General features: G+C 44.1%; 3 protein-coding genes across 8 annotated transcripts; 2 read left to right on the top strand and 1 right to left on the bottom strand.

Moving 5' to 3' along the window:
• Positions 1-1818: 1818 nt before the first annotated feature.
• LOC311330111 (serine/threonine-protein phosphatase 4 regulatory subunit 2-A-like) lies at positions 1819-6246 on the bottom strand. Of its 6 annotated transcripts, none has more exons than XM_084462089.1 (10): positions 6171-6246; positions 5851-5932; positions 5073-5243; positions 4895-4988; positions 4627-4664; positions 4183-4257; positions 4010-4084; positions 3590-3730; positions 3118-3419; positions 1819-2956 (listed from the first exon to the last, which is right to left on the bottom strand). In XM_084462089.1, exons 1-10 carry the CDS (start codon positions 6202-6204, stop codon positions 2595-2597), a joined length of 1374 nt encoding a protein of 457 aa, XP_084318215.1. In that variant the 5' UTR covers positions 6205-6246; the 3' UTR covers positions 1819-2594. The 6 variants fall into 6 exon arrangements, with proteins under 6 accessions (XP_084318215.1, XP_084318216.1, XP_084318218.1 ...); XM_084462090.1 differs by having other exon boundaries at positions 3590-3727; XM_084462092.1 differs by lacking the exon at positions 4010-4084.
• Positions 6247-6958: 712 nt separating this feature from the next.
• On the top strand, positions 6959-10954 carry LOC311330115 (eukaryotic translation initiation factor 4E type 3-like). Its single transcript, XM_084462099.1, has 7 exons — positions 6959-7338; positions 8119-8191; positions 8279-8373; positions 8525-8585; positions 8683-8749; positions 8987-9142; positions 9250-10954. Exons 1-7 carry the CDS (start codon positions 7157-7159, stop codon positions 9294-9296), a joined length of 681 nt encoding a protein of 226 aa, XP_084318225.1. The 5' UTR covers positions 6959-7156; the 3' UTR covers positions 9297-10954.
• A 249-nt stretch (positions 10955-11203) lies between these two features.
• Positions 11204-26481, top strand: LOC311330109 (forkhead box protein P1-like). Its single transcript, XM_084462087.1, has 16 exons — positions 11204-11335; positions 12649-12800; positions 20355-20492; positions 20678-20767; positions 21871-22015; positions 22151-22283; positions 23027-23134; positions 23615-23702; positions 23882-23959; positions 24162-24366; positions 24471-24547; positions 24673-24774; positions 24903-25030; positions 25166-25211; positions 25427-25578; positions 25689-26481. Exons 2-16 carry the CDS (start codon positions 12663-12665, stop codon positions 25849-25851), a joined length of 1791 nt encoding a protein of 596 aa, XP_084318213.1. The 5' UTR covers positions 11204-11335; positions 12649-12662; the 3' UTR covers positions 25852-26481.
• The last annotated feature ends 597 nt before the right edge of the window (positions 26482-27078 follow it).

Below are 27078 nucleotides of genomic sequence, written 5' to 3'. Positions count from 1 at the left end.
AGGTTACTTATGATCATATACAATGGTTCAGATCAAAAAGTTGACAAAGCTAGCATTTTCGAGAAAGTTGATAATTGCTCTACTACCGTTTTGGTCATACAATGGATGTGGATGGGCATCTTGAAAAATCATTCAAAAACATGTTGAACTCTGGATTTCAAAGACAAGAAACTCACCTAGGTGTTAGTTGGCGTTCTGACATATAATGTGTAAACTGTGTGTAAACTTCCGCAAACTAGGTAGCCTAGCAACAAAAACAATAACAATAGCTACCATAAGTAGTTCCGCTTCCTGAATCCCCTCTGCGGATTGATCTACACACCTACAACGGTCGCTTCAATACAAGTCAATGGATTTCATACAATGATCAATAAAAGCCTACAGATACATACTTCGCAGCGAATTTGATGTCAGAACACCAACGGACACCAATTACACCCTCGGTGAGCTTCTTGTCTTTGAAATCGAGAGTTTAACATGTTTTTGAAAGATTTATCAAGATGCCCATCCACATCCATTGTATGACCAAAACAGTGGTAGAGCAATTATCAACTTTCTCGAAAATGCTAGCTTTGTCAACGTTTTGATCTGAACCATTGTATATGATCATAAGTAACCTTAAAACAGGGCTGAACATGCATTTTCCCTTTACTACTCCTTTAAGGAATATATAGCCTATAATCATGTGCACCATGTTCATGGTTATATTTAATCTCCTTGATTTGTCAAAAGCTCAGTTCCACTCCCAGTTTAGTTACACAATGTCCTCCGATGGGTTGTAAACACCTTTTTGTTTGTGAAGATGATGAATCATCCAAGCCAAGCGTTTGGTAATCCTTCAAACCTCAAGCTATTCATAGCACCTCTCATGCCAGTCTTTGCGATCACGTGTATTTCTGCTGCAGTCACACGTCCAGCGGTCTGACTCACCGGATATAGGTTTTGGGCATAAGACTTGTCATTAGTTTATTACTGCCACTGAATAAGACTTGTCATTAGTTTATTACTGCCACTGAATAAGTCGTCATTAGTTGATTACTGCCCAATCAGTGGCGACGGAAGATTTTTCCAGGCCAATTAGATTCAACCCAGACTACTTGAAACAACAACAACCTAGCAACTACTCCGCCCAAGATAAGTGTGATTGGTTTAAAGAGATACAGCGTTTTTATCTCCCCTATCCCCGAATGGTAAAGAGCCCAAGCCAGACCTTTCTCCAGTGCTGGCACAGCCGTAAACGAAGTGTGAAGATAGGTCTGGGTCTGGCTATGCAAGACATGACCAGTAATGTCAAATGCATCAGTTACATCATCTGAAATGATTCCAGGGCCACTGTTCACACTAGCTGCCCCTGTGGAGTACACCATGGGGGGTGGTTACGGTAGAAAATCAAGTTTTTCATTTTACAGTATTTGCCACAGAGCACTCCTTTTGATCGAGATAAAACTCGACACAATGTTATGTTCAGCAACAACAAAAATCTTAGTTAATTCCTCTCCCGCCTCTTTAAGTGAGATACTAGATTTCTGAATGTCCTCTATTTCAAACCAGCCATGTCAAACCCCCGTTACACTGTCCTTTGATAAAGGTGTGTAGAGCTGAATACCTGTATTTTCTGGCCCAGCACAGAACCTTCTCAGCTCATAGAATCTGCTGACAGCTGGTTTCCTAGGGATAAGTAATCATCTTGCAGTATCAAGGCCATGTGAAGATTGATTAAATATCCTAACAAGATTACTCCTCACGCACAAAAAAGATTGAAGAGAACCTTTTCAACGTAAACTCAAACTCAGGGATGTATTAAAAAAAGAGGTTTATTTGTAGTTGCCAAAAGTTAAATCTTTCTTGATACATATTTAAGCATGTACCACACTTAAAATGTTAGCGCTTATTGCTGTATATGAATACTGTGTTGCAAGCCCAAGCATTCAGTTTAAAGAGATATCAATCTGTTTTACAAAGGCAGTGGATTTGTATCACAATCTACAAAATTTACTTTACAGAAATTTAAAAATCCTAAATATAAAAAGGGCAGTTGCAGAAACAGGATACAGATATAGCAACCAGAAATTCCAACAAAAGAAAGACTAGCATTTTGTGCTGGTTTGAAAAAAACGATTTGACAGTGGTTTGACAGCTGTTCTTTTTTTGGGGGGGTTCAGTTTTTTTTATTTTTAGTATTGATTGTGTACTCTTTTTTCATGTTTACTTTTAGAATTTAGAGATGTAGAAACTTACAGGTGAGGGCTTCCAGGTGTCAATGCTAGTATGCCTTACTGTGACTAACAGGGTAGCATGTAGAGAAACTATAAAGACACCATATCTCTTGGGTCGTCCATGTTCTGATTTCAAAAATACAGAAAGGTGAACTAAGACAGGAGCAAGCCTTAGCGTCACATCCTGATGGTAGGAGACCCAGGTCATCCCACAGACCTAGTGGGAGGAGCTTAAAGTGGGCCAATGCATCCACCACAGACCCACCACCATGATCACCCCCCCCCCCCTCCTGTGCTTGGAGATGACAGGTCCACAGTGTTACTGGCATGGTATATCATACAGTGTCTAGTCAGCCAGGTGGTCGGGGGCACCGGGGTTCAGTCCTGCTCCATGGCCTCCTCTCTTGCTGCAGTCACTAGGCTCTCTGAGCTGGCCTCTGCAGCGCCATCTGCTGGGGACTCGGCTGTACTACCGGGAGAGGCGGGGACGGGCTCGTCGCCGGCCGTACCCTCCTCCTCCCCGCCGCTGCTGCTGCTGACCGGGTCGGCGCTTTCCCCGTCCTCTGGCTCCTTCGGGCTTGGATCGCTCCCCGACTGAGCCGGCTGCCCCGACGGGTCTGTGGGGCCGTCGCCTTGTGGACTGCGCACGGGGCCGGGAGCAGCCTCTCTCTCCTCTGTCTCTCCCTCCTCCTCCTCCTCCTCATCACCACCAAGGGGCTCAGTCTGCGTGCTGGTGGGCTCTGAGGGACAGAGCAATGACAAAAAAAAGAGAGAATACCATTACTAATTTTACATAATTAAAAAATGTATTCGGGTGATTTATCATGAGCATAATCAGAATTGCTTCATTTTATTCTGGTAGCTTGAAATGTCAGGCAGCACAACGTGTGAGATGACCTACCCTGGTCATCGGAGGTGACCACATCAGCAGGCTCGCCATCTTTCTTGACGACATCCGTCTTGTCGTCGTCGTCCTCCTCCACGCCATCGGTCGATGACTCCGGTGCGTCTGACGAGCTCTCTTCTCTACTCGCGGGACCCGACTCCCCCCGCCCCTCGCGCTCCGCTCTGTCTTCTTCATCTTGGTCGAACTTGAGCCTCTTGACCTCGTGCCTGTCTGCCTCTACAGTGTCTTCCCCCTCCGGGTGCTTGTTCTTAATCACGCTGCTGTTGGGGGTTTCACCTTCTGACTCCAACGAATCACTATAGAAACAATCAAAACAACACTAGTTGTTTTTAACAACATTAGTGTTAATTTGAGTGCATCATATCTGTATCCCATCTATATATCCTTTTTTTTTTTTCCTTGGTATAACCCAGGATTGGGGAGTTTTTCCTGGTAAGGTTCATAGCGTGACCGCTAGTTCAGTTACCTGGTGTGCCCCTCCCCCTGGTCGGTGCCTGCCCCTTTGTCGTCTGAGCAGTCAGGGAGGCCGTTTGTGGAAGGAGAGGAGGATAATGAAAGCTTTGGTCTGCTGAATGGCTTTGGGGTACCTGGTCCATTCATATTTCTACTGTGAGGAGAATTAAAAAAAAAAATGTTAATGCAAGTTCAAGTCTAGCTCATTTTTATCTGAGACTCCAAGTGGCTGGTCAATATAGTGGCTTGCCTGAGTCACTGAACCCACTCCCCCTCACTCTCTCACTCTGTTTATCTAGGTCACATGGCTCCATCCCTGAAATGACCCAGATTATTGGCATTGACTGCGCTTTCATTGGAGCATTCCGTTCTTGTTTCATAAAGCAACATAACACTTTTGCAAACAGGCTATTGATATGTATGCAGCTCCCACCTGTCTGAATAAACAGATGAGTTGCCAGGGAACATCACTCCATTCATTCTGTTTACACTGGTTACCCCATTTTTCCTTCAAAAGAGGTAGAAAGGGACAACAACAACACAAACATGCCGACTGTAAATGGGCCGCGCCGAGATGTTGAACTTTGACCTTGTTTTTGCACTTACTGGCGTTGTGGTAGAACGGATGCAGACGTTGCTGACCGTGATCCAGGCAAGCTTCGATTAGCGTTAGCCGCCTTGCTAGTAGAAAATATAGGGGACTAGAGCAGAGCATCAAAAACTCCCCGGAAATAAAAGACATGTTTGTAACACTAAGGACATGACTTCAGGTAGTCTATCTGGCCATTGTAGCAATCATTGAAATACAAAGACACTGTCAATCTTAAGAAAAGATATCTATAAAAAATGTACTACTGAGAGATCAATCCGAATCATCTGCATCTTCTACTACACTCCCAGTAAGTGCAAAAACAAGCTTTAATGTTAAAAACTTCAGAGCGCCTAAAAACCTCAGAGCTTTAATGGCACCTACTGATGAAAGTTTTGAAGGAGCTGATCCTAACTAATGTTTTTAATATAAACTATTTGGAGAACAATAGGGTTACTTACTCAGATGTAGGACACACACAGCTGACCACCATAACATTCTGCAACACACAAACAATCCCATCATGAGTAGGATATAAATGATCTACATATGTTTGTGCAATATAGATGTCGGACAGTGTGATAAAGGTAATACTGTATATTCTCTATGCACAACGCTACTTTTGAAAGGCTACCTTCCTTTCATGGGACCTCCTCTAAAGCTTTGCGAGGAGGCTAAGGGAGAAGATTTGGGGAAAGACTTTTTGGGATCCAGCGATGATATGCTCACCTTCTCTACCCCCCTGAGGAATTTTTCTGTTCCTGTGTAGTTCCTCTTAGGATCAGTGAGAAGTTCACAAAGACGTTGGATGGTAAACGGGATCCTGAAAAATATTTATATGTTGTAGAATCAATCATTAAAAAGTGAACATTCTAATTTTTCTACCTAATTGTATGACATCACTCACCCATTGTACCCATTCACAATTTTTAGAATCCTGTCTTTTATCTCTTCAAAAGGAACGCACTCTACGTTGGGATTGACCAGCCCTCGTTGCTCTGGTGTCGAGGCTTGGAAATCATCGATAACTGTTTCAAGTTTAAACAGGAAGTAACTTTTGAACTGTGACCATGGAATCCTGAAAGAGAAAGAATCATGTCAAATGAAGGATTCCACTACAAGGGTGTGGAATGGGGGGGGGCCCTTAAGGTATGTCTTAAAAGTTTAAAACTAAACATTCTGATCCATTACGTCCAAGATTCAGCTGAGGGTCTCCAACCACATTAGGCTCTTTGATGTATCACTTGACTTCTAGTATCACCTCTTCTCAAAATAAGATCACGCGTACTGTTAACCATTGGAGATGAGATGCCCAATGGGCATTTACAAAAAGTTGGTCTTGGTCTGCGATGGCTAGGGTTTGGTGTCATAGCTTTCCCTGGGTCTGGGTGTCAAAAATCAATTAACATAGCTAAAGTTAATTGAAAATTACAAAATCAAAGTGTGCCTTTAAAACATATTGACCATGGACGCACAGATATATATTTGGTATTCTGCCTTTGCTTAAAATTATAAAATAGCTTCATAAACACATACTAAACAGAGAAACGTGATGGGGCTTTGTATTGTTTATAACCAGCTAGCTAGTGTAAGCCAGCTTGCTAAATTCATATAATCGTAGTTCATTGTCGGTGTCTTCTTGCAATTGTTGCAGTCTGTAAATCACACTCGTGTGAAGCACTTACATAGTTTCTCCCGTTTTGGCGACATGGCATAATAATTGGTCCAGGACATGACATGCCTCTCTCTTCCCTTTCTTTTCAAAGTCTGTGCACAACCACGTAAATAATGTTAGTACACAACAAGTTACGCAGGAAATAATAGTAACTGATAGATAGATAGCTTCTAGCAGCTAACGTTAGCTAGCTAGCATGATGCTAACTAGCCAGCTAGAAAGCTACAGAGAGAGGGTCTGCCGGCAGCAATGGGAACGCTACAGTGCAATTGAACATTAAAGCAATGCTGCTCTAGAATACTTATAGGTTTATATAAGACATCAAATGACCTTTGGAAGCCTCCAAAACTGTGTCGATCTCCATAGTTGTAGCCAGTTGCAAATGTCTCCTGGACAGCAGAGGAGTGTGAGCTTCAGTGAACTCAGTTCCGGTAACACTTTTCCTGGGAATTTCAAAATAAAAGTCAAGAAAAATTGTACTTTTCTTTTTTTTCTGCCTGTGAAAACATTTTTCTAAACATGTACACATTCGGTAAACTTTCTGTCACAGATACAGCAGAGAAACACACATTAAATAATAATAATTACATAATCAATATATAATTAAATACTCAATTGTAGCAAATAATGTAAGGTTCAATTGGTGAGGCTGGTTTAACTATAAATGGTGCCCCTCAGTATGGGGATGAAATGGATCCAGGAGGGTAAGAGGAATGAGAATATCATGTAATCATGTCCGTGTAGATGTGGAATTAAATTGACCTATTAGCCTATGGGGTCTTTTCTCATATCCAGTTAGCGAGACTGATTAAAGTTGTGCCCTCCAATATGGGGGCGAAATTAATTTATGAGGGTGTAGGTCTGGCACAATCTATTAAGCCTATAGCAGAGAGTATTTGTCTAAAAAGATGTTGACTGAAATGCATCACCACCCTAGTTGGAATCAGAACATTGAGTGACGATATTAATGCAAAACAGAATTTATTTAAGGCCCCAATTGGTAGGCTATTAATACTTGTACTCTGTGGGATCTAATCTAATCAGGGCCCGATAATTTGTAGCCTACTCTGTGTGATCTAATCTAATCTAGTACAGTAGGCTATATTCGAATGTATCCGGGAAGTTTCCACCAGTGATAAAATGATCTGACGACAAACAGCAGACAGTCGACAGAGACGTCATCTGTTGTTGTGGCGGCGGCAGACACCGGCGAGGCGACGAATGAGTCAGCAGCAGCAGAAGCAGCGAGGGCTAGCCTTCCACACAAAGAGATCTCCAGAAAAGACAACCAGTTGTGTTATTTTTCCGTCGGGGGAATGGCAGTCCCAGCTGCCACTAACATGCAATTGAGCGCATCAAGTCCAAACAGTTTGGTAAACTCTCACGATCGCCGCGACATCCACATTGACGAAAATGAGTTGGAAAGCGAAGACATAAACAGCGATGAAAACGGCACCACGCTCCCATTGCATTCTCCTTGGACATTCTGGCTAGATAGGTAAGATCCGGGCGATTTCACCCGGTCTCGCCAAGACTGAGCTTACTTTGTGACAAAATGATCAACAATTGTGTAGGCTAGGCTAGTTGGGTCCTTGCTAAACAAAGGCGAGTAGGCCTTTCAGTTCCTGTGAATCACTGCGACCATCACCAAGAAATTGTGGATAAAGAGTTGATTGACATTGTTTCTGTATCAACTGCGGCATTTTTTTTTGTTCAGTTGCATGCATTTTTCAATACATAATAAATACATTTATAGAAAAAAGCGTTGTAAAACCACAGAACATTTCTGTAGAACTTCACTTGATCCTGATCGACCTTTCCGTCTATTTATGAACCGTGACAGTTCAGCCTCTGTTGCAGTTAAACCTTGTATTTCTAAAAGACCTTGAACTACAGTGCATGGTTTTCAGGTTTGCATTAGGCATTAAATAAACACTTAGGTGAAGGAAATCAATGTGCCCATTACTGACTTGACTGCAGTGTTTTAACAATATCAATGTGACTTATCCTACTTGCAACTCGTTAATAACGCAAACCTCTGTAGTCCGTTTAAAAGCATGGAAGTTCAAAGGGGGGCCAGTGTTGTTTACTGATACTGTGGGGCAAACGAGGTTGTCACCTGATCTCACTCCCACCCATTTGGTATGAGGCCACCTCAAATCTGTTGATAGGCGGAGTTAACTCCGGCTTTGAAACTTAAGTGATATTTTACTAACTAACAAATTCTAGGTGTAAATGGAATGTTTTATTGATTTGCTATTGTTTACTTGGACTCCAGATCTTTACCAGGAACTACAGCAGCAGAATGTGAATCCAATCTGAAAAAAATCTACACTGTGCAGACTGTCCAGGTAAGTGTTTCTGGTCATGTTTGTAATGCATTAGTCAAAATGCATAAGTAATAAATGCAAAGACGATAACCATATGTATTTGAACAGTGCTTCTGGAGAGTGTACAACAACATACCCGGGGTGTCCAGCCTGCCACTGAGATGCAGCTACCATCTGATGAGAGGACAGAGAAGACCGCTCTGGTGAGATGAACTTGGGTACAGATTAATGAACTTCAGCTGAAGAGACAGTAAAGAACCGTTGGTTTGACCTCTCCACACATACAACCCCCCCCCCCCCCCCCCCCCTTCTCTCTCTCGCTCTCTCTCTCTCACTGCATTTTCCTCTCATTAGGGAAGAAGAAAGCAATGCCAAAGGTGGAGTTTGGAAAATGAAAGTACCCAAAGAGAGCACAGTAAGTGGGCTAAATATTGCCTCTGGTTCTATTGTTCATAGTGCATTCATTTATTCTGCATTGATGATTTACATAAATATGTACCTCTTTTGCCCAGTCGGTTGTGTGGAAGGAGTTACTATTGGCTACCATTGGAGAGCAATTTACTGATTACTGTGCCTCAGGTAAGAATGTGAAACATATAGATGCGGCGTGGGCCAGCAAACTTTCTTTTTTTCAAAACTCAATTCATGTGTTTTTGGTTTGCATCTTTGATGATGTGATGGAATATACAGAACTTTGTGGCCCTAATATATGGTTGAACAAACCCAAATTTACTTGTGTCGTAAATATATTTAGCTATGGGTCAGAAGTGGATATCTGTTCCTAAATACTGCTCTCCTTGTTTGTTTGTTTTGCAGAGGATGAGGTCATTGGGGTCAGTGTCAGTGTACGCGACAGAGAGGATGTTGTTCAAGTCTGGAATGGAAATGCCTCTTTTGCCAACGAAGCCAATGTCCTAGGAAGAATCTATGAACTTCTTCCACAAATATCTTTTAAAGCAGTATTTTATAAGCGTGAGTATTTTTGTAACTTTGTGAGTTTGAAAAGATGGATACTTCACTGCATTGTCTGATAAAGTATCTCGTAGACAACCAATGAGATGTGTTTATTTGTGTTTCAGCACATGAGGAACATCATGCCTTCGAAGGAGGTCGCTCAAGACATTAGTTCACTTTACCACATTTGACACTTTATTTTGCTTTGGCAGTTTTTAAAATAGATGGGACAGACTTTTCTAGGCTAAGCACTACTACTTTTATTCGGGAAAAAAAAAGTTATACAATTAGCCTACTTCAATTTGGTCGGAAAGAAATAGTCAGATCTGAGTTTCATTTTAGACTATGACTGATAAACATACATTTGTGTTGGTATGTGTTTTTTATACAGATAATTTTAGTGAAACATCATGTACAGTAAGATTTTCTAAACACATGTTGGGGCAGTTGGGACATTAAGCCCTAACAAAGAAATGTGACAAGGGTTTTGCCATCAGTTGTTTCCACTGTTTTGTATGTCAAGTATTAGATACTGCTCTTTGAACTCAATAATGAATATGGTATTTTCTGTAAGCCAGTACAGTTTGACAAGAACATTTTGCACATTTTGTTTAGTTTTTATCTTGTTTGTTTGGAATATGTGGAAGGTGTTGGCGTAAAGCTGTCAGCTTCTTACAGGTTGTCTATATAGCATAGGGATTTCAGTGTGGTGTGGTATAAGAAATATATGCAATAGTTTCACCTGGATTGTCTTTCAGTAATAAGAGTGGGTGATTGCACAAACAGTTTTTGTTTCTGACATGTGTTTTTGTAGTGTTATGATGGGATGGTAGAAGTTGAATGTGATTGTGCCAATTTCTGAATCAAGGACATCTGGTTGATGCACACAAGAAGCCTATTTCTCTGTAATTGCCTGACATATGAGGAGTTTGAGGGATATACTGTACATTTGATGATGTTCTCAGTTCTGTAAAATGTTAGCCCTTTAACCACAAGTATATATTTTAATCAGGAATGTTTGTCTCTGTTATTGTTTTAGATATTTCTGTTTCCAGTGACTTGTGTTAGAACCTTTACAGTTTGATCATCAACATTGATCATTAAAGTTAAGCAACCTTTGAAAGAAACAGGTTGAAATTATCCAATTGAATTGAACATTGAGTTGAATGAGTGCTTCATATCTCCTTGCCAAAGAGAGTTATCTAATCCATCTACGCAGTTTCAGTTTGTCAGACACAACTAGCGGCCTGGAACAAGGCGTGTGTGTGTGTGTGTGTGTGTGTGTGTGTGTGTGTGTGTGTGTGTGTGTGTGTGTGTGTGTGTGTGTGTGTGCGCGCGTGTGTGTGTTTGTTTTAACTGCATACAATAGGCAATATGTTGGTTGCATGGCTCCTGCCAAACCTGTAGTGTAACCAGTAGCCTAGTTACAATCGTGTAAAATGTTTAGTGTGCTTTTATTAAATGAATATATGTATTTTAAATTCCAAACCCTGCTCTATAGCTCAGGTCATGTATAGGTCCATGTATAAATGCTAAAGTACAGTAAAGTCTTGAAATTGATTCATTATGAAAAGTGGAGAGTGAACAGAACTTAAACACCTTGCTAGCAAAAATAGCTTTTATCTAGTGAAAAGTTATTCTAAATTGTAGTAGCCCTGAAGCTTTATCAAGATCTCAGTTAAGAACTCACGTTGATTGTCAATCTTTTGGAATGGTGCCTTGTGTTTCCCAGCAGATTAGAATGCTCCGTCTTATTATTGATGAACCTGTTAAAATTGCACAGTTGTATTTTTTGCTGATAGGTTTTTAAATGCTTAAAAAATAAAATGTTAAAACATCCTTAGGCTACTGTCTTACTGTTTGTTCACAATCCCTCTTTTGTAACAGAACTTGCCAGATGTGCAGGTCAAACATCCTCAGAGTCTGTCACTGTTTGTTCACTTTCACAATCATGTTTTTTCAACTGAGGGTCTCGCGAGCCAGATGTGCAGGTCCTTTCTTTACCCCCGCCCCTCCCTGGCTACCCCGGTTTACAAAACGAATGTACCAAGAACCGGATGTTAGGCTGCCGACTAATAGCTCCTACAGTAACGTTAGCTAGCTACGTTAGCTATTGTCGAAAACTAATCTTGTATCTAGTAAGGTAGCTAATAAGAACCAGACAGAGAACGGTTCGCTAGTCTATATAACTAGCACAACAACTGTTTTCCGGTGAGTTGATTTTTATGCTGCTAGCTAGCGTAACTGTTGACTAGGTAACGTTACGTCGTCAGGTTGATTTGGTTGTACGGGGTCAGTTCAATTGCCAAAACGAAAGGGTAACGTAAGTTGGCTAACTGACGTTAGGTAACTTGGATAACTTAGCGATCTAGTAGTAAGATAGCTGTCTAGCTATCTATCTGTAGCTTAGTCCATTTCAAACAGCGTGGTCCTACATTATTACTTGGCTAACGTTAACTAGCTTGCTATTGGGGTGAGGGTGCGGGCGGGTGTCTCACCTCATCCACAGCGTTAACGTGTGTGTGTGTTTTCTATGAAAGCATTGGTCAAAATAATGAACAACAGTAGCCCCTAGCGCCGGTAGATATTCTTATGCTGAGTGAAAATCAGGCATCTAACGTTGGCCAAAGGTCTGTTTTCTCATACACAGGTACATACAGGTGTGTAGAGGTTCAATTGTAGTATGGGGCTTGACTGTTGGAATAATATTGCCCTTATACCCACAACCAGGTGACATACTGTACACTATGTTGTTCTACGGCTAGGCCTATAGGGTCTTGAACAACAAATGTCTGTGTAGGCTGTACGCATATATCTGTGGGGTGCTGTGTAGCTCTGTGAATGATCATTAGTAAAGTTTTGTATACAGCCTGGGGTGGATCAAGTCAGATCCATCTGTAACAGAATTTCTAGGCTGGTTTTGTTCAGTGATCTGTCCAGCCACAAATTCCCACCTTTTCAGAGCCCAAAGCTAGCCCATTTGTCATTTGATGTAAGGTTAGGCTACAGGCATACTTTGTATTTGTCAGCTGTGTTTCTTTAGACTCAAAAACCTCAGGCTCTACAAGCTGTATACACAAGGCCCTCCTTTGTCATTGTGCTACCAGAGAGACAGGGTGCTACCTGCCAAAGTGGTTTATTGCCCCGCCTGGTTAATGGTCAATTTGGAGAAGGAAGGTGTGTTTGTCCATAAACACAGGCTCAGAGCCTCTCTGTGTGCCGTAGCCATAGTAGCAATCAGTCAGGCTACAGGGACTGTTTACTCTTTGTGAGAGCAGCAGTTGTGGGAGAAAAAAATGAAAACACTGCAGAGTAATCTTTCTCGAAAGGGAAAATGTGTCGTGTGTCTTTTGATTTGTAACATGTGGCTGGCTAGGTTATTTTGGGGGGCATTTTGCATCAAACCAGACATATTTTGCTGACATTTAATTTTTAGGAAAACATGATTCATAAGTCCCCGGCTAGCCCAGGGCATTGTGTTTCACCGCATCTTTGCTGATTGCTGCTGCTGTTCTGTTTGTCAGGTCAGCAAGTCCAGATGCATGAGTCTGGGTCAGATCAGACGATCTGCATCAGTCCAGCCAATCAGACGGAGAATGGGAGCAGTGAGAATAATAATTGGCTGAGCAGACAGACTCCATCTCCAGAGGGATCCACGGCTGATCAGCATCATCAGGTTAATACAGTACCACCCCCTTCCTTTGTTTCATGCTACAGCTTGATTGCTCTCATAATTAGACATCATTGGGCTATCACAATAACTGCTGAACATCAAACATATCAACCAAATGTAGGTTACAGATAAACGCCGACGTGTGTGGCCTCCTGTTGCAGTGCAGCTCCGAATCATTCCACTTTCTTTTACTTGTTCTACCTCTTCCATCGTTCCCGCACCATGGAGTCACTAGAACATGCCTTTATCTTCTATCTCCTGTATTGTTATTGCATTCCGTACTAGTTGAGTTGGTTTATATAGTTCTCTATAGGGCTGGGTATTGGCAAGGACCTCACGATACGATACGTATCACACGATACATTGCGATACGATACAATACATATTGCAATACATTGCAATACTCTACATAATTTACAGACATTTTTAAAATACAGCTGCAAGTACAACTCCATCCCCGCTTCCTGGAGGTGATCCTGAGGGCGGAGGGAATGTAAGGACATTTTAAATCCATTTAAAATATCAATAATGTATCTATCTATGACTGAGTTCTATCCTTAATTTTCTATATCTATATCAATTCCCTGTCTTGTGTATATTTTCCTTGTGCAAATAAAAAATACTGTATCGATACTGTACTGTGGAAAATGTTTACATTATCGCAGAAGAAAATATTGCAATGTATTGCTGTATCAATGAAACAAAGGAGGGAAAGAAGCTCTGTATGGGTCCAAGGTGGCTTAATTGGAGGCGGGTGCTCTATAGTGGGGTGGGTAGAAGTATAATGCAAAAAGTTTGAATACCAAAATGTAATCTAATTAAGTCCAGTGTAGCAAGTTTGGTGTTAATTGATTGAAAAATGTGAGATGAGATATGTTTATTCATTTTTACAGGCTTTGTTTACTTCAATATTATCAATTTTCAATCAATTTTATTGCACAGCCCTAGTTTGCTATAAACAAGTCTAGTTTTATAGTTCCCTATGAACAAGGATCACACAATTTGATGACAACAAACCCATCGCCCTGATCTCTGTGGTAATGTAGGCTTTTGAGCGCCTTGTACTGTCCCACTTCAAAACCATCACGGACCCACTCCTGGACACCCTGCAGTTAGACTACAGAGCCAACAGGTCTGTGGATGATGCAGTAAACATGGCCCTCCACTACATTGTCCAGCACCTGGAACGTTTTTATGCCTTTTTTATCCTGTTTATGGACTTCTGCTCTGTCTTAAACCCAACCTCCCTGCCTGGCTGGAGGACGAACTCTCCCAGGTGCGAGTGCCTGACTCCACCTGCAAACTGGATCATTCTGACAGGAAGCAGCATTTGAAGCTGGGGAAACACGTCTTGGACTCCCGGACCATCAGCACCGGTTCCCCTCAAGACTGTGTCCTTTCCCCTCTACTCTTCGCCCTGTATACGAACAGCTGCACCTCCAGTCACCAGCAGTCAAAGCTGAAGAAGCTTGCTGATGACAATACCCTCATTGGGCTTATCTCTGATGGGGTTGCCCTCCATCACCCTTGATTACTCCCTAGTCGACTCTGTGGAGTCCTTCTGCTTCCTGGGCACCATCATTTCCCGGGACTTCAATGGGAGCTGAAGGCATAGCGGAGGATATACTTCTTGAGGTAGCCGAGGAAGTTCCACCTGCCAAAGCCAACAATGGTACACTTCTACACCTCCATCATTGAGTCTATCCTCACCTCCTCCATCACCATTCTGTACATTGCTGCCACCGCCAAGGACCAGAATAGACAGACTGCAGCGTGTCATCTTCTCTGCTGAGAGGGTGATTGGGCTGCAACATGTCATCCCTCCAGGTTCCTGAAGTTGGCAGGAAAGATTGTGGCCGATTCCTCCTACCCTGGTCACAAACTCTTTGAACCACGGTCCATCAGGACCATCAACAAGGCACAGGACCCCACTGACACTGTCTAGTTTTTTGTTGTAGATTGTACTAGGGGTCAACCGAAATTGATTTTTCAGGGCTCATACTGATTATTAGTCATCAAGGAGACTTATAACCGATATTTGGAACCGATATACATTTGCAGAAACATCTAGAATAACACAAACTCAACACAAAACTTTGTTGAAATGCCCTTCAGACTAGAAGTGTAGCCTGTGCTTGTCAGAAAGTGCTGTGGGCGGGACATCGCAGGAGACCACCGAGTGGTGAATACAGACAGTAAGCTGCATCAGAGACAAAGTAGAGCATTTATTGGCGATTGGATAAAGAAAATACTGATAATGGTAAAAATGCTGGATATCGGCCAATAATATCATCCAGGCTGATAATCGTCTATCCTAGATTGCATTGTATAACTTTGTTATGGTGTTTTGCAGTGTCCTCCTGTCTTGTTCTTGCAGTATGTTAATTCTCTATTTTGTACATTTGGGTAGATTGGATCGTATACTGTATTGTCTTCACTGTTGTATTTTGCACTGTCCTGTCAAATCAATTTGACAGACCAAGTCAAATTCTTCGTAGGTGAAAGCCTACTCTGCGGAATAAAAATCAGAATCTGATTTACTTTTTTTTGACTCTTGATTCTTGATTTTATTCAACCTCTTGTATTCTCCCTTCTGCTGTGGTAACACCCAACTTTCTTATCATTGTCTAACTTTTACATAATATCTGTTAAAGCTGTGCAGAGTATGTAACTTGTGCACTACAAGCCTGCTGAGCTAGCAGCCAGGAAAATCGGGTGTCCATCTGGGTAAATTAAGTGTGTTTCAAACTCAGAGTTTGGGTATGCCCATACTCCCAAATAAGGCCGTAAAAGTATGCCCTGTGTTGCTGATTGAATCTCAGCACACGCGCACCCTTTGTACCAGGTGTGGTGGCCACGCCTCTATGGGAAGAGGCACACACAGCTCAAAGTTTTGTTTTTTTTTGCTCCAGTGTAGTTCCCCAACAGTAAATTTCATAATAGCTGTAGCAGAACTATACAGCAGTCTACAATGATGCGGTTTTCTCAGAGGAGCTAATTCACTGAACCCTCATGATTTACTGCTGCAACAGAGATATAAATGTTTAAAATCGTATGGACTTGTTGCTCGTGAACCGCCTGTTCAAGAGACAGAACCCCAGGAAAGCAGCTGGACCGGACTCTGTCTCCCCCTCCATGCTGAAGTACTGTGCTGATTAGCTGTCCCCGGTGTACACTGAGATCTTCAACACCTCACTAGAGACATGCCATGTTCTAGCCTGCTTCAAGACCTTCACCATCATCCCCATCCCTAGGAAAGCAAGGATCACTGGCCTCAATGACTGCAGACCCGTCGCCCTGACCCCTGTAGCAAGGTTTTTGAATGCCTTGTTCTGCGGCATCTCCAATCCATCACAGACCCTTTCCTGGACCCCCTGCAGTTCGCCTACAGAGCCAACAGTCCCTCCTCTTCATTCTCCAGCACCTGGAGTCCGTAGGCACCTGCGCCAGAATCCTGTTTGTGGACTTAAGCTCTGCTTTCAACACCATCATCCAGCTCACTCTGGAGGGCCTGCTCTTCCAGATGTGCGTTACCGACCCCACCTGGATCACAGACTTCCTGTCCTGACAGGAAGCAGCATGTGAAACTGGGCATGCACATCTCACTCCAGGACCATCAGCACAGGCAACCCCCAAGGCTGTGTTCTTTCCCATTAACTGTTCTCCCTGTGCACGAACAGCTGCACCTTCAGCCACCAGTCTGTGATGCTCCTGAAGTTTGCAGATCTCACCACCCTCATCGGTCTCATCTTCGAGGGCGACGAGTCCGCCTACAGGTGGAAGATGGACCAGCTGCTGTCCTGGTGCATCCAGGACAACCTGTAGCTCAACACTGTCAAGACAGTGGAGATGATTGTAGACTTTAGAAAGAATCCAGCCCCCCTCCCCTCCATCACACTGAATGACACCCCAGTGACCACTGTTGACTCCTTCCGCTTCCTGGGCACCACCATCTCCCGGGACCTCAAGTGGGAGCTGTACATCAGCTCCCTCACCAAAAAGGCACAGCAGAGGATAAAAGCATCAGATAAATTGCTGTAATGTAATGAGGATGTACTTCATGAGGCAGCTGAAGAAATGCAATATGCCAAAGGCAATGATTGCATTCTCTTACACCTCCATCATCAAGTTCATCCTCACCTCTTCCATCACAATTTGGTTCTCAGCCGCAACAGACAAAGACAAAGGCAGACTACTGCAGCGCATCATCCGCTCCACTGAGATGGTGATCGGCTGTAGACTGTCATCCCTACAGGACCTGCACGCCTCCAGGACTCTAAAATGGGCCTGAAAGATTGTGGCTGACCCATCCCATCCCGGTCATGGTCTGTGGAGTCCTTCTGCTTCCTGGGCACCATCATTTCCCAGGACGTTGATGGGAGCTGAAAGCATAGCAGAGGATATACTTCTTGAGGCAGCCGAGGAAGTTCAACCTGCCAAAGCCAACAATGGTACACTTCTACACCTCCATCATTGAGTCTATCCTTTGACCCACTCCCCTCTGGCAGGAGACTGCGGGCCATTGGAACTAGGTCCTCACGCCACAAAAACAGCTTCTTTCCCACGGCCATCTAGCTTCTCGTCACCAGGCTCTCCTTGGCTCTCTTTGGCCTGGTTTCTATTCGCTTGGTTTCCGGTCTATAGCCCGTTGGTATCCTGTCACACAAATGCCGAATCGAGCAGCCTAGTCTTGCCAGTCGCTATGAATTAGAATAAAACAACGGCGCACACGCTGTATACATATAATATCGCTCATCTATCACACACTCTGCACACACTGTACATACCTGTACACTCGCCACACTCCATTCTGTATGTATGTATGTGTGTGTGTGTGTGTATATATATATATATATATGTGTATATATGTGTATATATATGTGTATATATATATATATATACAGTATATAAATGATACATAAATTGCTTGTGCCTCCCTTTTTTTCTTTCTTTCTTTCTTTCTTTCTTTATGTATTTTTACATTTTATCGTATTTTGCTTGCAATCGTTTGTCTTTGCACTGTTCTGTCCTCTCCTACACCCTGTCCTGTGTCATCTGAAACAGTGTATGCTTTAACCCTAGTCAAATTCATAGTATGTGCGTACCATATACATGGCCAATAAAATGGATCTTTGCGTCTTAAATACTGTCTTTAATATAGTATATTATAGGCTACACCCTAACGAGTGGTCTACCAACAAAAAGGTTTGCCGAGCAGATGTGCCCTGGCTGTGACATTTTCATATGCAAACGTACTTGTTTTGTTTATCTGTTGTGCTGAAGGATTTGAGGGGGGAGGGGAAGCCCAGCTCAATTTGTTTACAAAGTCTTTCAACAACAGCAATGTAGTAGCCTAATAAGATAAATTAGCCTAGGTATTTATCCTTACATTTCGATTAGCCTACGCTAAGACAGTTGAACTAGACCCATAAAGGCTTGACTTTGTATACTGGTCTGGGTCATATTATTCACTGGAAATATGCTACAGTAAGCTGTCTTGCTTTAACTTCTCTTCTTCTTGTTAAGCCCATCTACCTCCTCTGTGTGTGTTTGTGTGCAGTGCTGTTGTTTTTCTGGTGATGGGGAGAGCTGGAGGGGGTTGGGGGGGTTGCTAGCTCTGAGCTGCCTCAGTGGGGGAGGGGTCCCGCTGGAGGTTGGATCTCTGTGATTGGTTGGATTTGTTTATGCACACAACAACAACACCACAAGTAGGCTACCCTGTCAGACTGCCAGCCAGGCAGTGCGACACTGTTCACAGCTCCCTCTCTCTCCAGACCTCATCTTTATCACGCTGCCAAAGACAACACATCTGTAGATGGACTTTGTCAGGTTTGTCCGAATAATATGTATTATATTTTAGTCTAAGATGTATTGATGTGTAGATTGCATTTTTTAAATTAGGCTATTCTGTTTCTGTTATCTTGCTCTAGTCATGCATTTGTTTGCAGTAGTATAGCTTGGAAAATGTTTCATTAAATTGCTTTAGCTAATACAAAATGCTACTTGCATATTAGCCTATCCTGGGGTTTTGTTCGTCTCAGTTGTCAGATAGTTAAGCTATATTTTATATAATTTGGAAGATTGAAAAAGCTATTTTTTAACAGATCATTCTTGATTTTGTCTTAAAAGCACATTGTTCTATTGATTTGGATTTAGAAGTCTTGTTTTACATCTGTCTTGGCATACACAGACCCTTTTCCTGGAACAGCTCTGTGTTTATACTCAGTCCTTCATGAGTATGTGGCTTTCTGTCACATCGACAATAACAACAACAAGTGCTGTTTAGACTTGTCTGCTGTCATGGTAACAGGGATTAGGTTGTTGTTGTGTTTGTGTCCATAGGGAAAAAAATAGCTTAACTAGTCCTGAGGATGAGTATGTTCATGCACTTTTGTTTATAGCTTACCCTTTTCTTTGTGGAGATTCATGTGTTCTTGGTGCCAAGTAAGTGAAATATAACACAAAGAAGGGTCTTATCAAACACGCAGAGGAGGTAGGCCTAGTAGATATCTGTAATAAACGTACTGTTGTGAAAGGAATTGAATTTGAGTTTCAGACTTTTATCAGATCTTTGAGATAGCATTTGCAGATTGAATGAGACTGTAGGCAATGCAAATTACCCCCCCCCCCAGGGTGTAGGCCTATGGGAACCTAGCCTTCACCAGTGCATGTTAATGGAGAGGACAGACTAACAGAGCAATCCACTATTATTGTTAGCGCCAAGCCTCTGTGACATCCTCCAGCAGAATGTTTACGCCAACCAAAGCAGATCCAGCCTTAAGAAGGGAACTATTTGTTTGTGCTTTCAGACCTTAATTAAAATGCAATCCCAGCAATCTATTTCTGTAAGCATGTATCCCGGCGTATTCATTATTTATATATCTAGGCAACTATTCTGTTTGTGTTTACTGTAAACATCCCCAGAGCTGGGAGTGTTTGACAGACAAGGAGAGGGGGGGGGCGGGGGGCTTGCTGGATGCCCAGCAGTCGATGTTTGTGTTTTTTGCATTTCTGATTCCATGGCCTCAAGGCATAATGTTTCCACTGTGTGTTTGTTTTTTCTTAATTAAACCAAGTCTGTCCTGTTCTCAAGTATGGGCGGCTGAGGCTCAGGAGGTAGAGCGGGCTGTCCAATGATAGTAGGGTCGGCGGTTCGAATCCTCCTCCTGTCCATATATCTAAGTGTCCTTGGGCAAAGACACTGAACCCCAAATTGCTTTCAATGAGCAGACTAGCCCCTTGCATGGCAGTTGCCGCCATTGGTGTGTGTGTGTGTGTGTGTGTGTGTGGGTGTGTGTGTGTGTGTGTGTGTTTGTGTTTGTGTGCGTGTGTGTGAATGAATGGCTGAATGAGAGGCCATTGTAAAGCACTTTGGATAAAAACGCTACATAAGTGCAGTCCTTTTACCATTACCATTTAAGTAGCTCCTCAAGAAATGACAGTCATTTTTGGAGAGTGGCACAGACTTAAAAATCATGAATTGCTCATTTGAAATGTAGACCTGCTGTGCAGTACCCGTGGTCCTCGGGGGCTGATGTCAGTCCGCCTGTGTTCCAGGTCCCAGTGTCGGCGTCGATGATGACCCCACCCGTCGAGCCCCCCCAGCAGCTGCAGCAGATCCTCCAGCAGCAGGTCCTCAGCCCCCAGCAGCTCCAGGTCCTGCTCCAGCAGCAGAAAACACTCATGTTACACCAGGTGGGGCAGAGATATCAGCCACAAGCATCAGCAAACTCGCTACATTAAAATAGGCCAACATGGTGTTGAAACTTTTTTTTTTTCTGTGATCACAGTATTTTCTGGGGCAGAGGAAGGGGGATGCTGAGGAGAGATTTAGTATTCCCTTATTGTACGACATTAGCATAACTTCCTCACTCCTGCAGCAACAAATCCAAGAGATCTTCAAGAAGCAGCAGGAACAAGTTGGTGTCCAGCTCTTTCAACAGAACCCCGCTGGGACCACCGGTCAAGAGGTACGTAGCACCGTGCTGGCTGGCGTCCGGATAAAATTAAGACTTAAGTCATGCCATGTGTGGGTGTACCTGTGAGAGCAGGGAGAGTGTGAAGGTGTGTGTGTGTGTGTGTGTGTGTGTGTGTACCTGTGAGAGCAAGCAGAGATTTGGGCCCAATCCCAATACCCCCCCTTAGCCCTAGCCTTTGGCCCTACCGCTAAATTTTGCGTGTTCACGCGTAGGGTACTGTCCCATTCCTTTTAGCTTCTAGGGCTAGGGGGCATATCGAGGGCTAGTGGACGTTGAAACAGCCCTCCAAGAGGAGGGTTTTCAGATGCTGACTTGAAACTGAGGGGTTGATGAAAACTCACACAATGCTCTGCGAACCGAGGCAGTGATATGAAACATAGCTGCCGATGCTGTGAAAAAACATGAAAGAAGCCTAATATCTTCACAAATAAACATAAAAAAATTTAAAAATCTGTGGAATAGCGTAGTTATGCATGTAGATGCAAAGGAACATGTCATTGGATTGTTATGACACGCATTTCAGAAAAAAAAAAACGCTATTCACGATGTCAACTGCACTTCATCTTTAGCCTAACTAAGTTCTAGCATTTTGATGTTACAGTACAATGTTGAATCTAATCTAATCAATAGAACTTTGTGTAAACAACTATTTTTGAATGACAGTTGATTCCATGTCCCGTTCATGAAGTCCGGAAAATAATCCAGTAGCATATTTTCTGCACTTCTCTGCTCATCTGATATCAGTGCACTTCTGTGGGCATGACTAACGTTAACAGCCGATGTGTAAACATACTTCCTGGCTGTACAATTGATTAATCTGTCTTGTTCTGTCCTGACATTTGGCCAGAATTGTCACTATAATAATAGTAATCATACTGTAACATCCCAGGGAATCAGGCAACTAATAAAATTCCGATTGAAGACGTAGCGAGTGGTGGACCCATTTCTTTGGTAAAGATCTCAACCCCTATCCTTGTGGCTCCATTCGGAAGGGCCACCAGTCGAGGGCAGTCCAAAACTAGGGGCTAGGGCTAAGGGGGAGTGTTGGTATGGGGCCTAAGAGGGCGTGTGTGTCTGTCCCCCCCCTCCCACAGCAGCAGCAGCTGACCGCCCAGCAGCTGACCGCCCAGCAGGTGGTGGCCCAGCAGCAGCTCCTCCACATCCAGCAGCAGCACCTGCTCAGCCTGCAGAGGCAGGGCCTGCTGTCCGTCCTGCCCACCGGCCTCTCCTCCGCCCCGGGTACCGACTCCTCCTCATCCTGTCTCTGTTTACTGCTCCTCAGCTGCTTTTGATTTACCAGCGCGCCGACGGAATAGCGACTCGGGCACTAAAACAAAAAAAAAACTCCCGGTTTGCGTTTGTTTGTGATTCCAGGGTGTGAGAACGGTGGCAAGCCGCCCTCCGACGGAGAGATGCGCTCCCTTCTTCAGAAGGGTCCTCCTCACGGCCAGCAGCCTGCCATCAACGGGCATCACCACGCCTTCAGTCCCCCCAAGAGGATAGACAGGTGTGTGGTCACTCTCTCTTCTGATCCTGTAGCGGTTCTCAAATGGGGGTGCGCGTACTCCTAGGGGTAGGTTGGAGTACTGCAGGGGGTACGTGACAATTTTTAAAAAAAAAGTAGTTATTAACTCATTTAAATAAATGTTAATATACTATTAATAGGTTCAATAAGAGCCTTTAAATGTGAATTTTAAATGTAAGTTTGATAAACCACCTTATTCAATAATCTCCACAAAATCAGCCAAAGCACTCGAGGCTTCTTATGCGGTGTCTTTGCTCGTAGCTGAAGCCAAAAAGCCATTCACCATAGCTGAAGGCCTAATACTTCCAGCCACTGTTTTATTGGCCTAGACTATGCTGGACAAAAATGCAGCATACATTAAAAACTGTGCCTTTGTCAATTGTTACATTTCAAACGTTCAAAATATGTAGCTTTAAAGTGTTTTACAGTTACAGGGTTAAATCAGACACTGATGGCGCTGTATTGTACCTATTTATAGGCATTTTTTTCTATCAAAAATGTTTTGTGCTGGTCAGGGGGTACTTCAAATATTTCAAAGGTACATTACTGAAAAGGTTTGAGAACCTCTGGACTAGGAGACACCGCTCTCTGGACAGTTAGGAGGATCTTATCCTCGTTCCTCATCTGCAGTGTAACTAAATATGATTGTGTGTGTGTGTGTCTGTGTCTGTGTGTGTGTGTGTGTGTGTGTGTGTGTGTGTGTGTGTGTGTCTGCCTGCCTACAGCAATCCTCTGGAGGACCTCACACACAGCAGCCACCCTCTCTACGGACATGGCATGTGTAAGTGGCCGGGCTGTGAGACCGTCTTTGGAGACTTTCAGGCGTTTCTCAAGTGAGTGGCAAAGCCCCGAGCTGTTAACATTCCCATCAGCGATCTGCTATGCTGTCTTGTTTCTATCTGTCTTTGGCATGTGATATCAGAAATGGTATTTCTTCTCTTCACTGTCTATCTTTCATGAGTGCAGACAATGGCCGGGTTTCCCGATAAAGAACCTTCTTAAGGAGCCCTTCTTTAGCAACCCTTTGTATGGGAGTTAAGAAGTACTTTGGAATTAAGTGCTTCTTAACTCGTTCGGGAAACCCGGCCAATGTCTGGTGTGTCCTGTTAGCAGTCAGAGCAGATGAAGGTCCGTGTCCCCATTGTAATAATACTGCCCTCTACTGGTGTCTCCTTACTCTTTGTACTAGTTCCACTACTGGACATTATGTCGGTCAGCAGTGCACCTTTTGAAACCACTATTTACTCTACATTATTTCCTGCATTGTCTGCAATGGATACCGTTGAGTTGAACTGACATGCGTTTGTCTCCAGGCACCTGAACAGTGAACACACGCTAGATGATAAGAGCACCGCCCAGTGCCGTGTGCAGATGCAGGTTGTCCAACAGCTGGAATTGCAGGTACACCATGATTTATTTACATTTAGTACAGACATACGCTAATACACACACTAACCCATCAAGGATTTTTTTCTTCCTTTTTTTTTTTTTTCTTCCTCAAAGTGTGTAACTAAGGTTTATCACCAGATGTGTAGGTCTAATGTTAATCACCAGATGTGTTGGTCCTCTCCCCTCCTCAGTTGAAGAAGGACAAGGAGCGTCTGCAGGCGATGATGGCTCATCTGAAGTCCTCTGAGCCCAGAGCAGCAGCCCAGCCGGTGAGTCTAGAGAACGCTCAGAGCTACACTTTGGTTCACCCATGACCTAGTGTCTGTTTGTCTTTCGGGTTGGGGGACCCCCTGACGAAACACAACATAATCCCAAGTCCATCTTTGTTGTGATGAACCCTTTATGCTCCGTGAACTGACAGACAAAAAGTGCATTTTAGTTTTCCTGAAAAAAATACTCTCACTGTTCCAGGTGAAAATGGTGTCCGGCGTGTCCTTCCCCCAAACCACGTTTCCCATGGTCCCTCCTCTCATGAGCCTGTCCCAGAGCGCCACCGCGCCCTCCACGCCCCTAACGCCGCTCTCGGAACCCTCCAGGGTCACTCCCAACACCGTGTTCAGCGGGAGCCCTGGCCGCAGGCGGTACTCGGACAAGCACGGCAAGCCAATAGGCCTAGGTGAGTCGGTAACCAGCGAGGGGTGTATGTAACTGACATCGAGGAAAGGGGGTGATAATGTCTCCTCTTATTGTTAAAACATTAACATGTTTTTATCTCGCCAGATATTGTTCCGAATAAAGAGTTCTACCTGCGCACTGAGGTTAGACCTCCGTTTACGTACGCCTCTCTCATTAGACAGGTAAGGAACTCTCATTTCTTTACTTGTCGGTATCTAAATAATTATTGTTGTTGTAGAGAAGGCAACAGAAAAACAGGACTGATCTGTGTTTGTTTACTGATTGTTTACTCTGTATTTTCCTCTAGGCAATATTTGAATCGCCTCACAAACAGCTGACACTTAATGAAATCTATAATTGGTTCACGCGGACCTTTGCATACTTTAGACGCAACGCAGCCACGTGGAAGGTATCTATTCAACATTCATTCCCGCGCATACATCTGTTGAACGTTATAACCTTTTCACGTGAACAGATCATATTTATCTCCCTGTTCTTGAATCTCCTGTGATTGACGCGCCCCTCCTCGCCCCGTAGAACGCAGTGAGACACAACCTCAGCCTCCACAAGTGCTTTGTGCGTCTGGAGAACGTGAAGGGAGCCGTGTGGACGGTGGACGAGATCGAGTTCCACAGGAGACGGCCTCAGAAGTCCACCGGCGCCGGGTAGGTGGGACACACCCCGGCTCGTCCGTCACGACCGGCTACTTTGTCTTCACCTCAGCCAGTCTGCGCTCATACTGGAGCTTAACTTGCTGCTGTGAGCTTGAGAAGTAACGTCTGTGGTGTTTGTCGCCGTAGGTCGTCCTCCCTGAAGAACCTCCAGAGCTCTGGCTCTGCCCCTCAGGTCAGTGAAGAGGCTCGGTGTCGATGGCGCCTTTCAATCTCGGATATTTTGAATGTGGGATAGCTGCTCGTTTATCTAGTAGTCGCCATTTTGCTCGACTTGATTTATTTTACCGGTAATGAAGACGATTTATTTCAGTCGAGAGTGAAGCTTTGTTGTCGTTTTCCCCCACGATGCACCGTAACGCTAACGAAGCCGTCTCCGGTCTTGTTCAGGCCGCGGACGTCCTGTACGACCCGCTCTCCATGGGCAGCATCCCGCTGAGCGCCCTGTCCCTGGTGCTGAAGGAGGAGCTGAAGGAGGCGCTCTGCTACGGCGCCGGGGCTCACAGCGACAGCAGCGCCGAGCACTCCCCCCTGCAAGCCACGTGAGTGTCCCGTCCCGCCCGCGCACACGGCCCCCCCGGCGACGGCGGACGAGACCGGCCCGTCGCGCTCGTTTCTGACCCCGCCCCCCTCCTCTTGTGTGTCGAGCCAGCGTGAAGGACGAGCGAGAGGACGAGGAGATCTGCGAGGGCTTCCCCCTGGAGTCGCCCGAGAGCGTGGGCGAGCGCAGCCCCGGCCGAGCGGCGGAGCACGGCGAGGACGGCGGCAGCCCGGGGAGGCCCAACCTACAGCTGGACCGCCTGCCGTCTCTCTGACCAACACCCCCGACCTCCCCCGTCACTCCACCGCAAGACTCCCACACTGGCAGTTAGGATAACGGCACCGCGCACAACATTTCCTCTCGAGAAAAGACTGTTATCACAAGTTTAGTCTCAGTTTAAGTACATTTGGTTTTCAGAAGACGAGAGCACTGGTGAAAACAGTGAGAAGCGCGTGTCAGATACTTAAGCTTTACTTTACAGGTTACAGCCTCAAATAATATATACGTTTGTGTCATTGTGAAGTTGTACATTGAAGTAGAACAACCAAAGTGAAGGGAATATTCACGGTCGGCGCATTGTGATGACTGATTCCCCATCGATATATTTACACTGTGCTGGGTCTCCGCCAGCACATTTGATTATCTTTCCATGTGATATGATATACTAATTCCTCAGAGAAATGTAATTGGTTAATTTACAAATGAACTAAACAAACACTGCCAGCAAGTATGATTTTTATGTGTAATTATCTATAGAATGTTGATCAGAAGAAGAAAGTGTAACCTCTCTGTTCAGATCGAGCTATTTGTGTACTTTTTGTTTTTCACTACCCCAAGTTTTTTGTGGGATTTGGACTTGTAATCTTCTTTGACATCTTATAACACTTATATTACCATGATTGTACACCTGTCTCAATGAATAATACATTGTGAATGATAAATGTGTGAGTCTTTTGGATCATTATCAGAGTGAGATTGTGCATCTATCATCATAGTGCACAGGAGCAGGTGTTTGTGGTAATGGCCTCTCTTCTGTGGGTCGATGCTAATGAGATCAGATCAAACAGACAAGTATCCACCGCACCCTCAGTTTTGGAGAGCTCCACTGAAACTAACCAGCCAGCACAGTACGGGGAAATTCACTCCATAGACATCACGGTAGGTATTAAGGCAGTGCTAGTGTTGGCTAGACTAGGCAGTTGGTCACTGGTGCTGAGAATAGGCTCTTTCTACTCATCATTTTGTACATTCAGTTAGATTGTCATCAATGCTTTTCCTGGTGAGTGCATTCCACAAGCAGCTAGGCTACATCTCTAAATACAGTGTATGTACTGCCTTGCCTCCCATCATAGATTAGTGGATTCTCTTTTCAAGTGTTACACCTTACCTGATTGGCCAGGATCCACGGGGTGGGTTCATGTTGGCAGCAGAGTACAGGAGAACTAGACAACGACAGCGGGAGACCGTTTACACTGCTGGATGGCTGTGAGCCCACGGACAG

This window comes from Borostomias antarcticus (assembly GCF_949987555.1).
Source record: "Borostomias antarcticus genome assembly, chromosome: 3".
NCBI lineage: Eukaryota > Metazoa > Chordata > Actinopteri > Stomiiformes > Stomiidae > Borostomias > Borostomias antarcticus.
This window is presented reverse-complemented; position numbering and strand designations above follow the sequence as displayed.

Excerpts from the sequence above, each read along its gene's own strand:
- LOC311330111 (XM_084462089.1), bottom strand. The coding sequence starts at position 6,204 with ATGGAGATCGACACAGTTTTGGAGGCTTCCAAAG. Across the intron at positions 4,989-5,072 it reads ATTGTGAATGGGTACAATGG|GATCCCGTTTACCATCCAAC; the intron begins GTGAGTGATGTC and ends AATATTTTTCAG. Across the intron at positions 4,665-4,894 it reads TCCTCAGGGGGGTAGAGAAG|AATGTTATGGTGGTCAGCTG; the intron begins GTGAGCATATCA and ends TGTGTGTTGCAG.
- LOC311330115 (XM_084462099.1), top strand. The coding sequence starts at position 7,157 with ATGGCAGTCCCAGCTGCCACTAACATGCAATTGAGCGCATCAAGTCCA. Across the intron at positions 8,192-8,278 it reads ACACTGTGCAGACTGTCCAG|TGCTTCTGGAGAGTGTACAA; the intron begins GTAAGTGTTTCT and ends GTATTTGAACAG. Across the intron at positions 8,374-8,524 it reads GGACAGAGAAGACCGCTCTG|GGAAGAAGAAAGCAATGCCA; the intron begins GTGAGATGAACT and ends TCCTCTCATTAG.
- LOC311330109 (XM_084462087.1), top strand. The coding sequence starts at position 12,663 with ATGCATGAGTCTGGGTCAGATCAGACGATCTGCATCAGTCCAGCCAAT. Across the intron at positions 23,703-23,881 it reads TCCAACAGCTGGAATTGCAG|TTGAAGAAGGACAAGGAGCG; the intron begins GTACACCATGAT and ends TCCCCTCCTCAG. Across the intron at positions 24,548-24,672 it reads ACGCCTCTCTCATTAGACAG|GCAATATTTGAATCGCCTCA; the intron begins GTAAGGAACTCT and ends ATTTTCCTCTAG.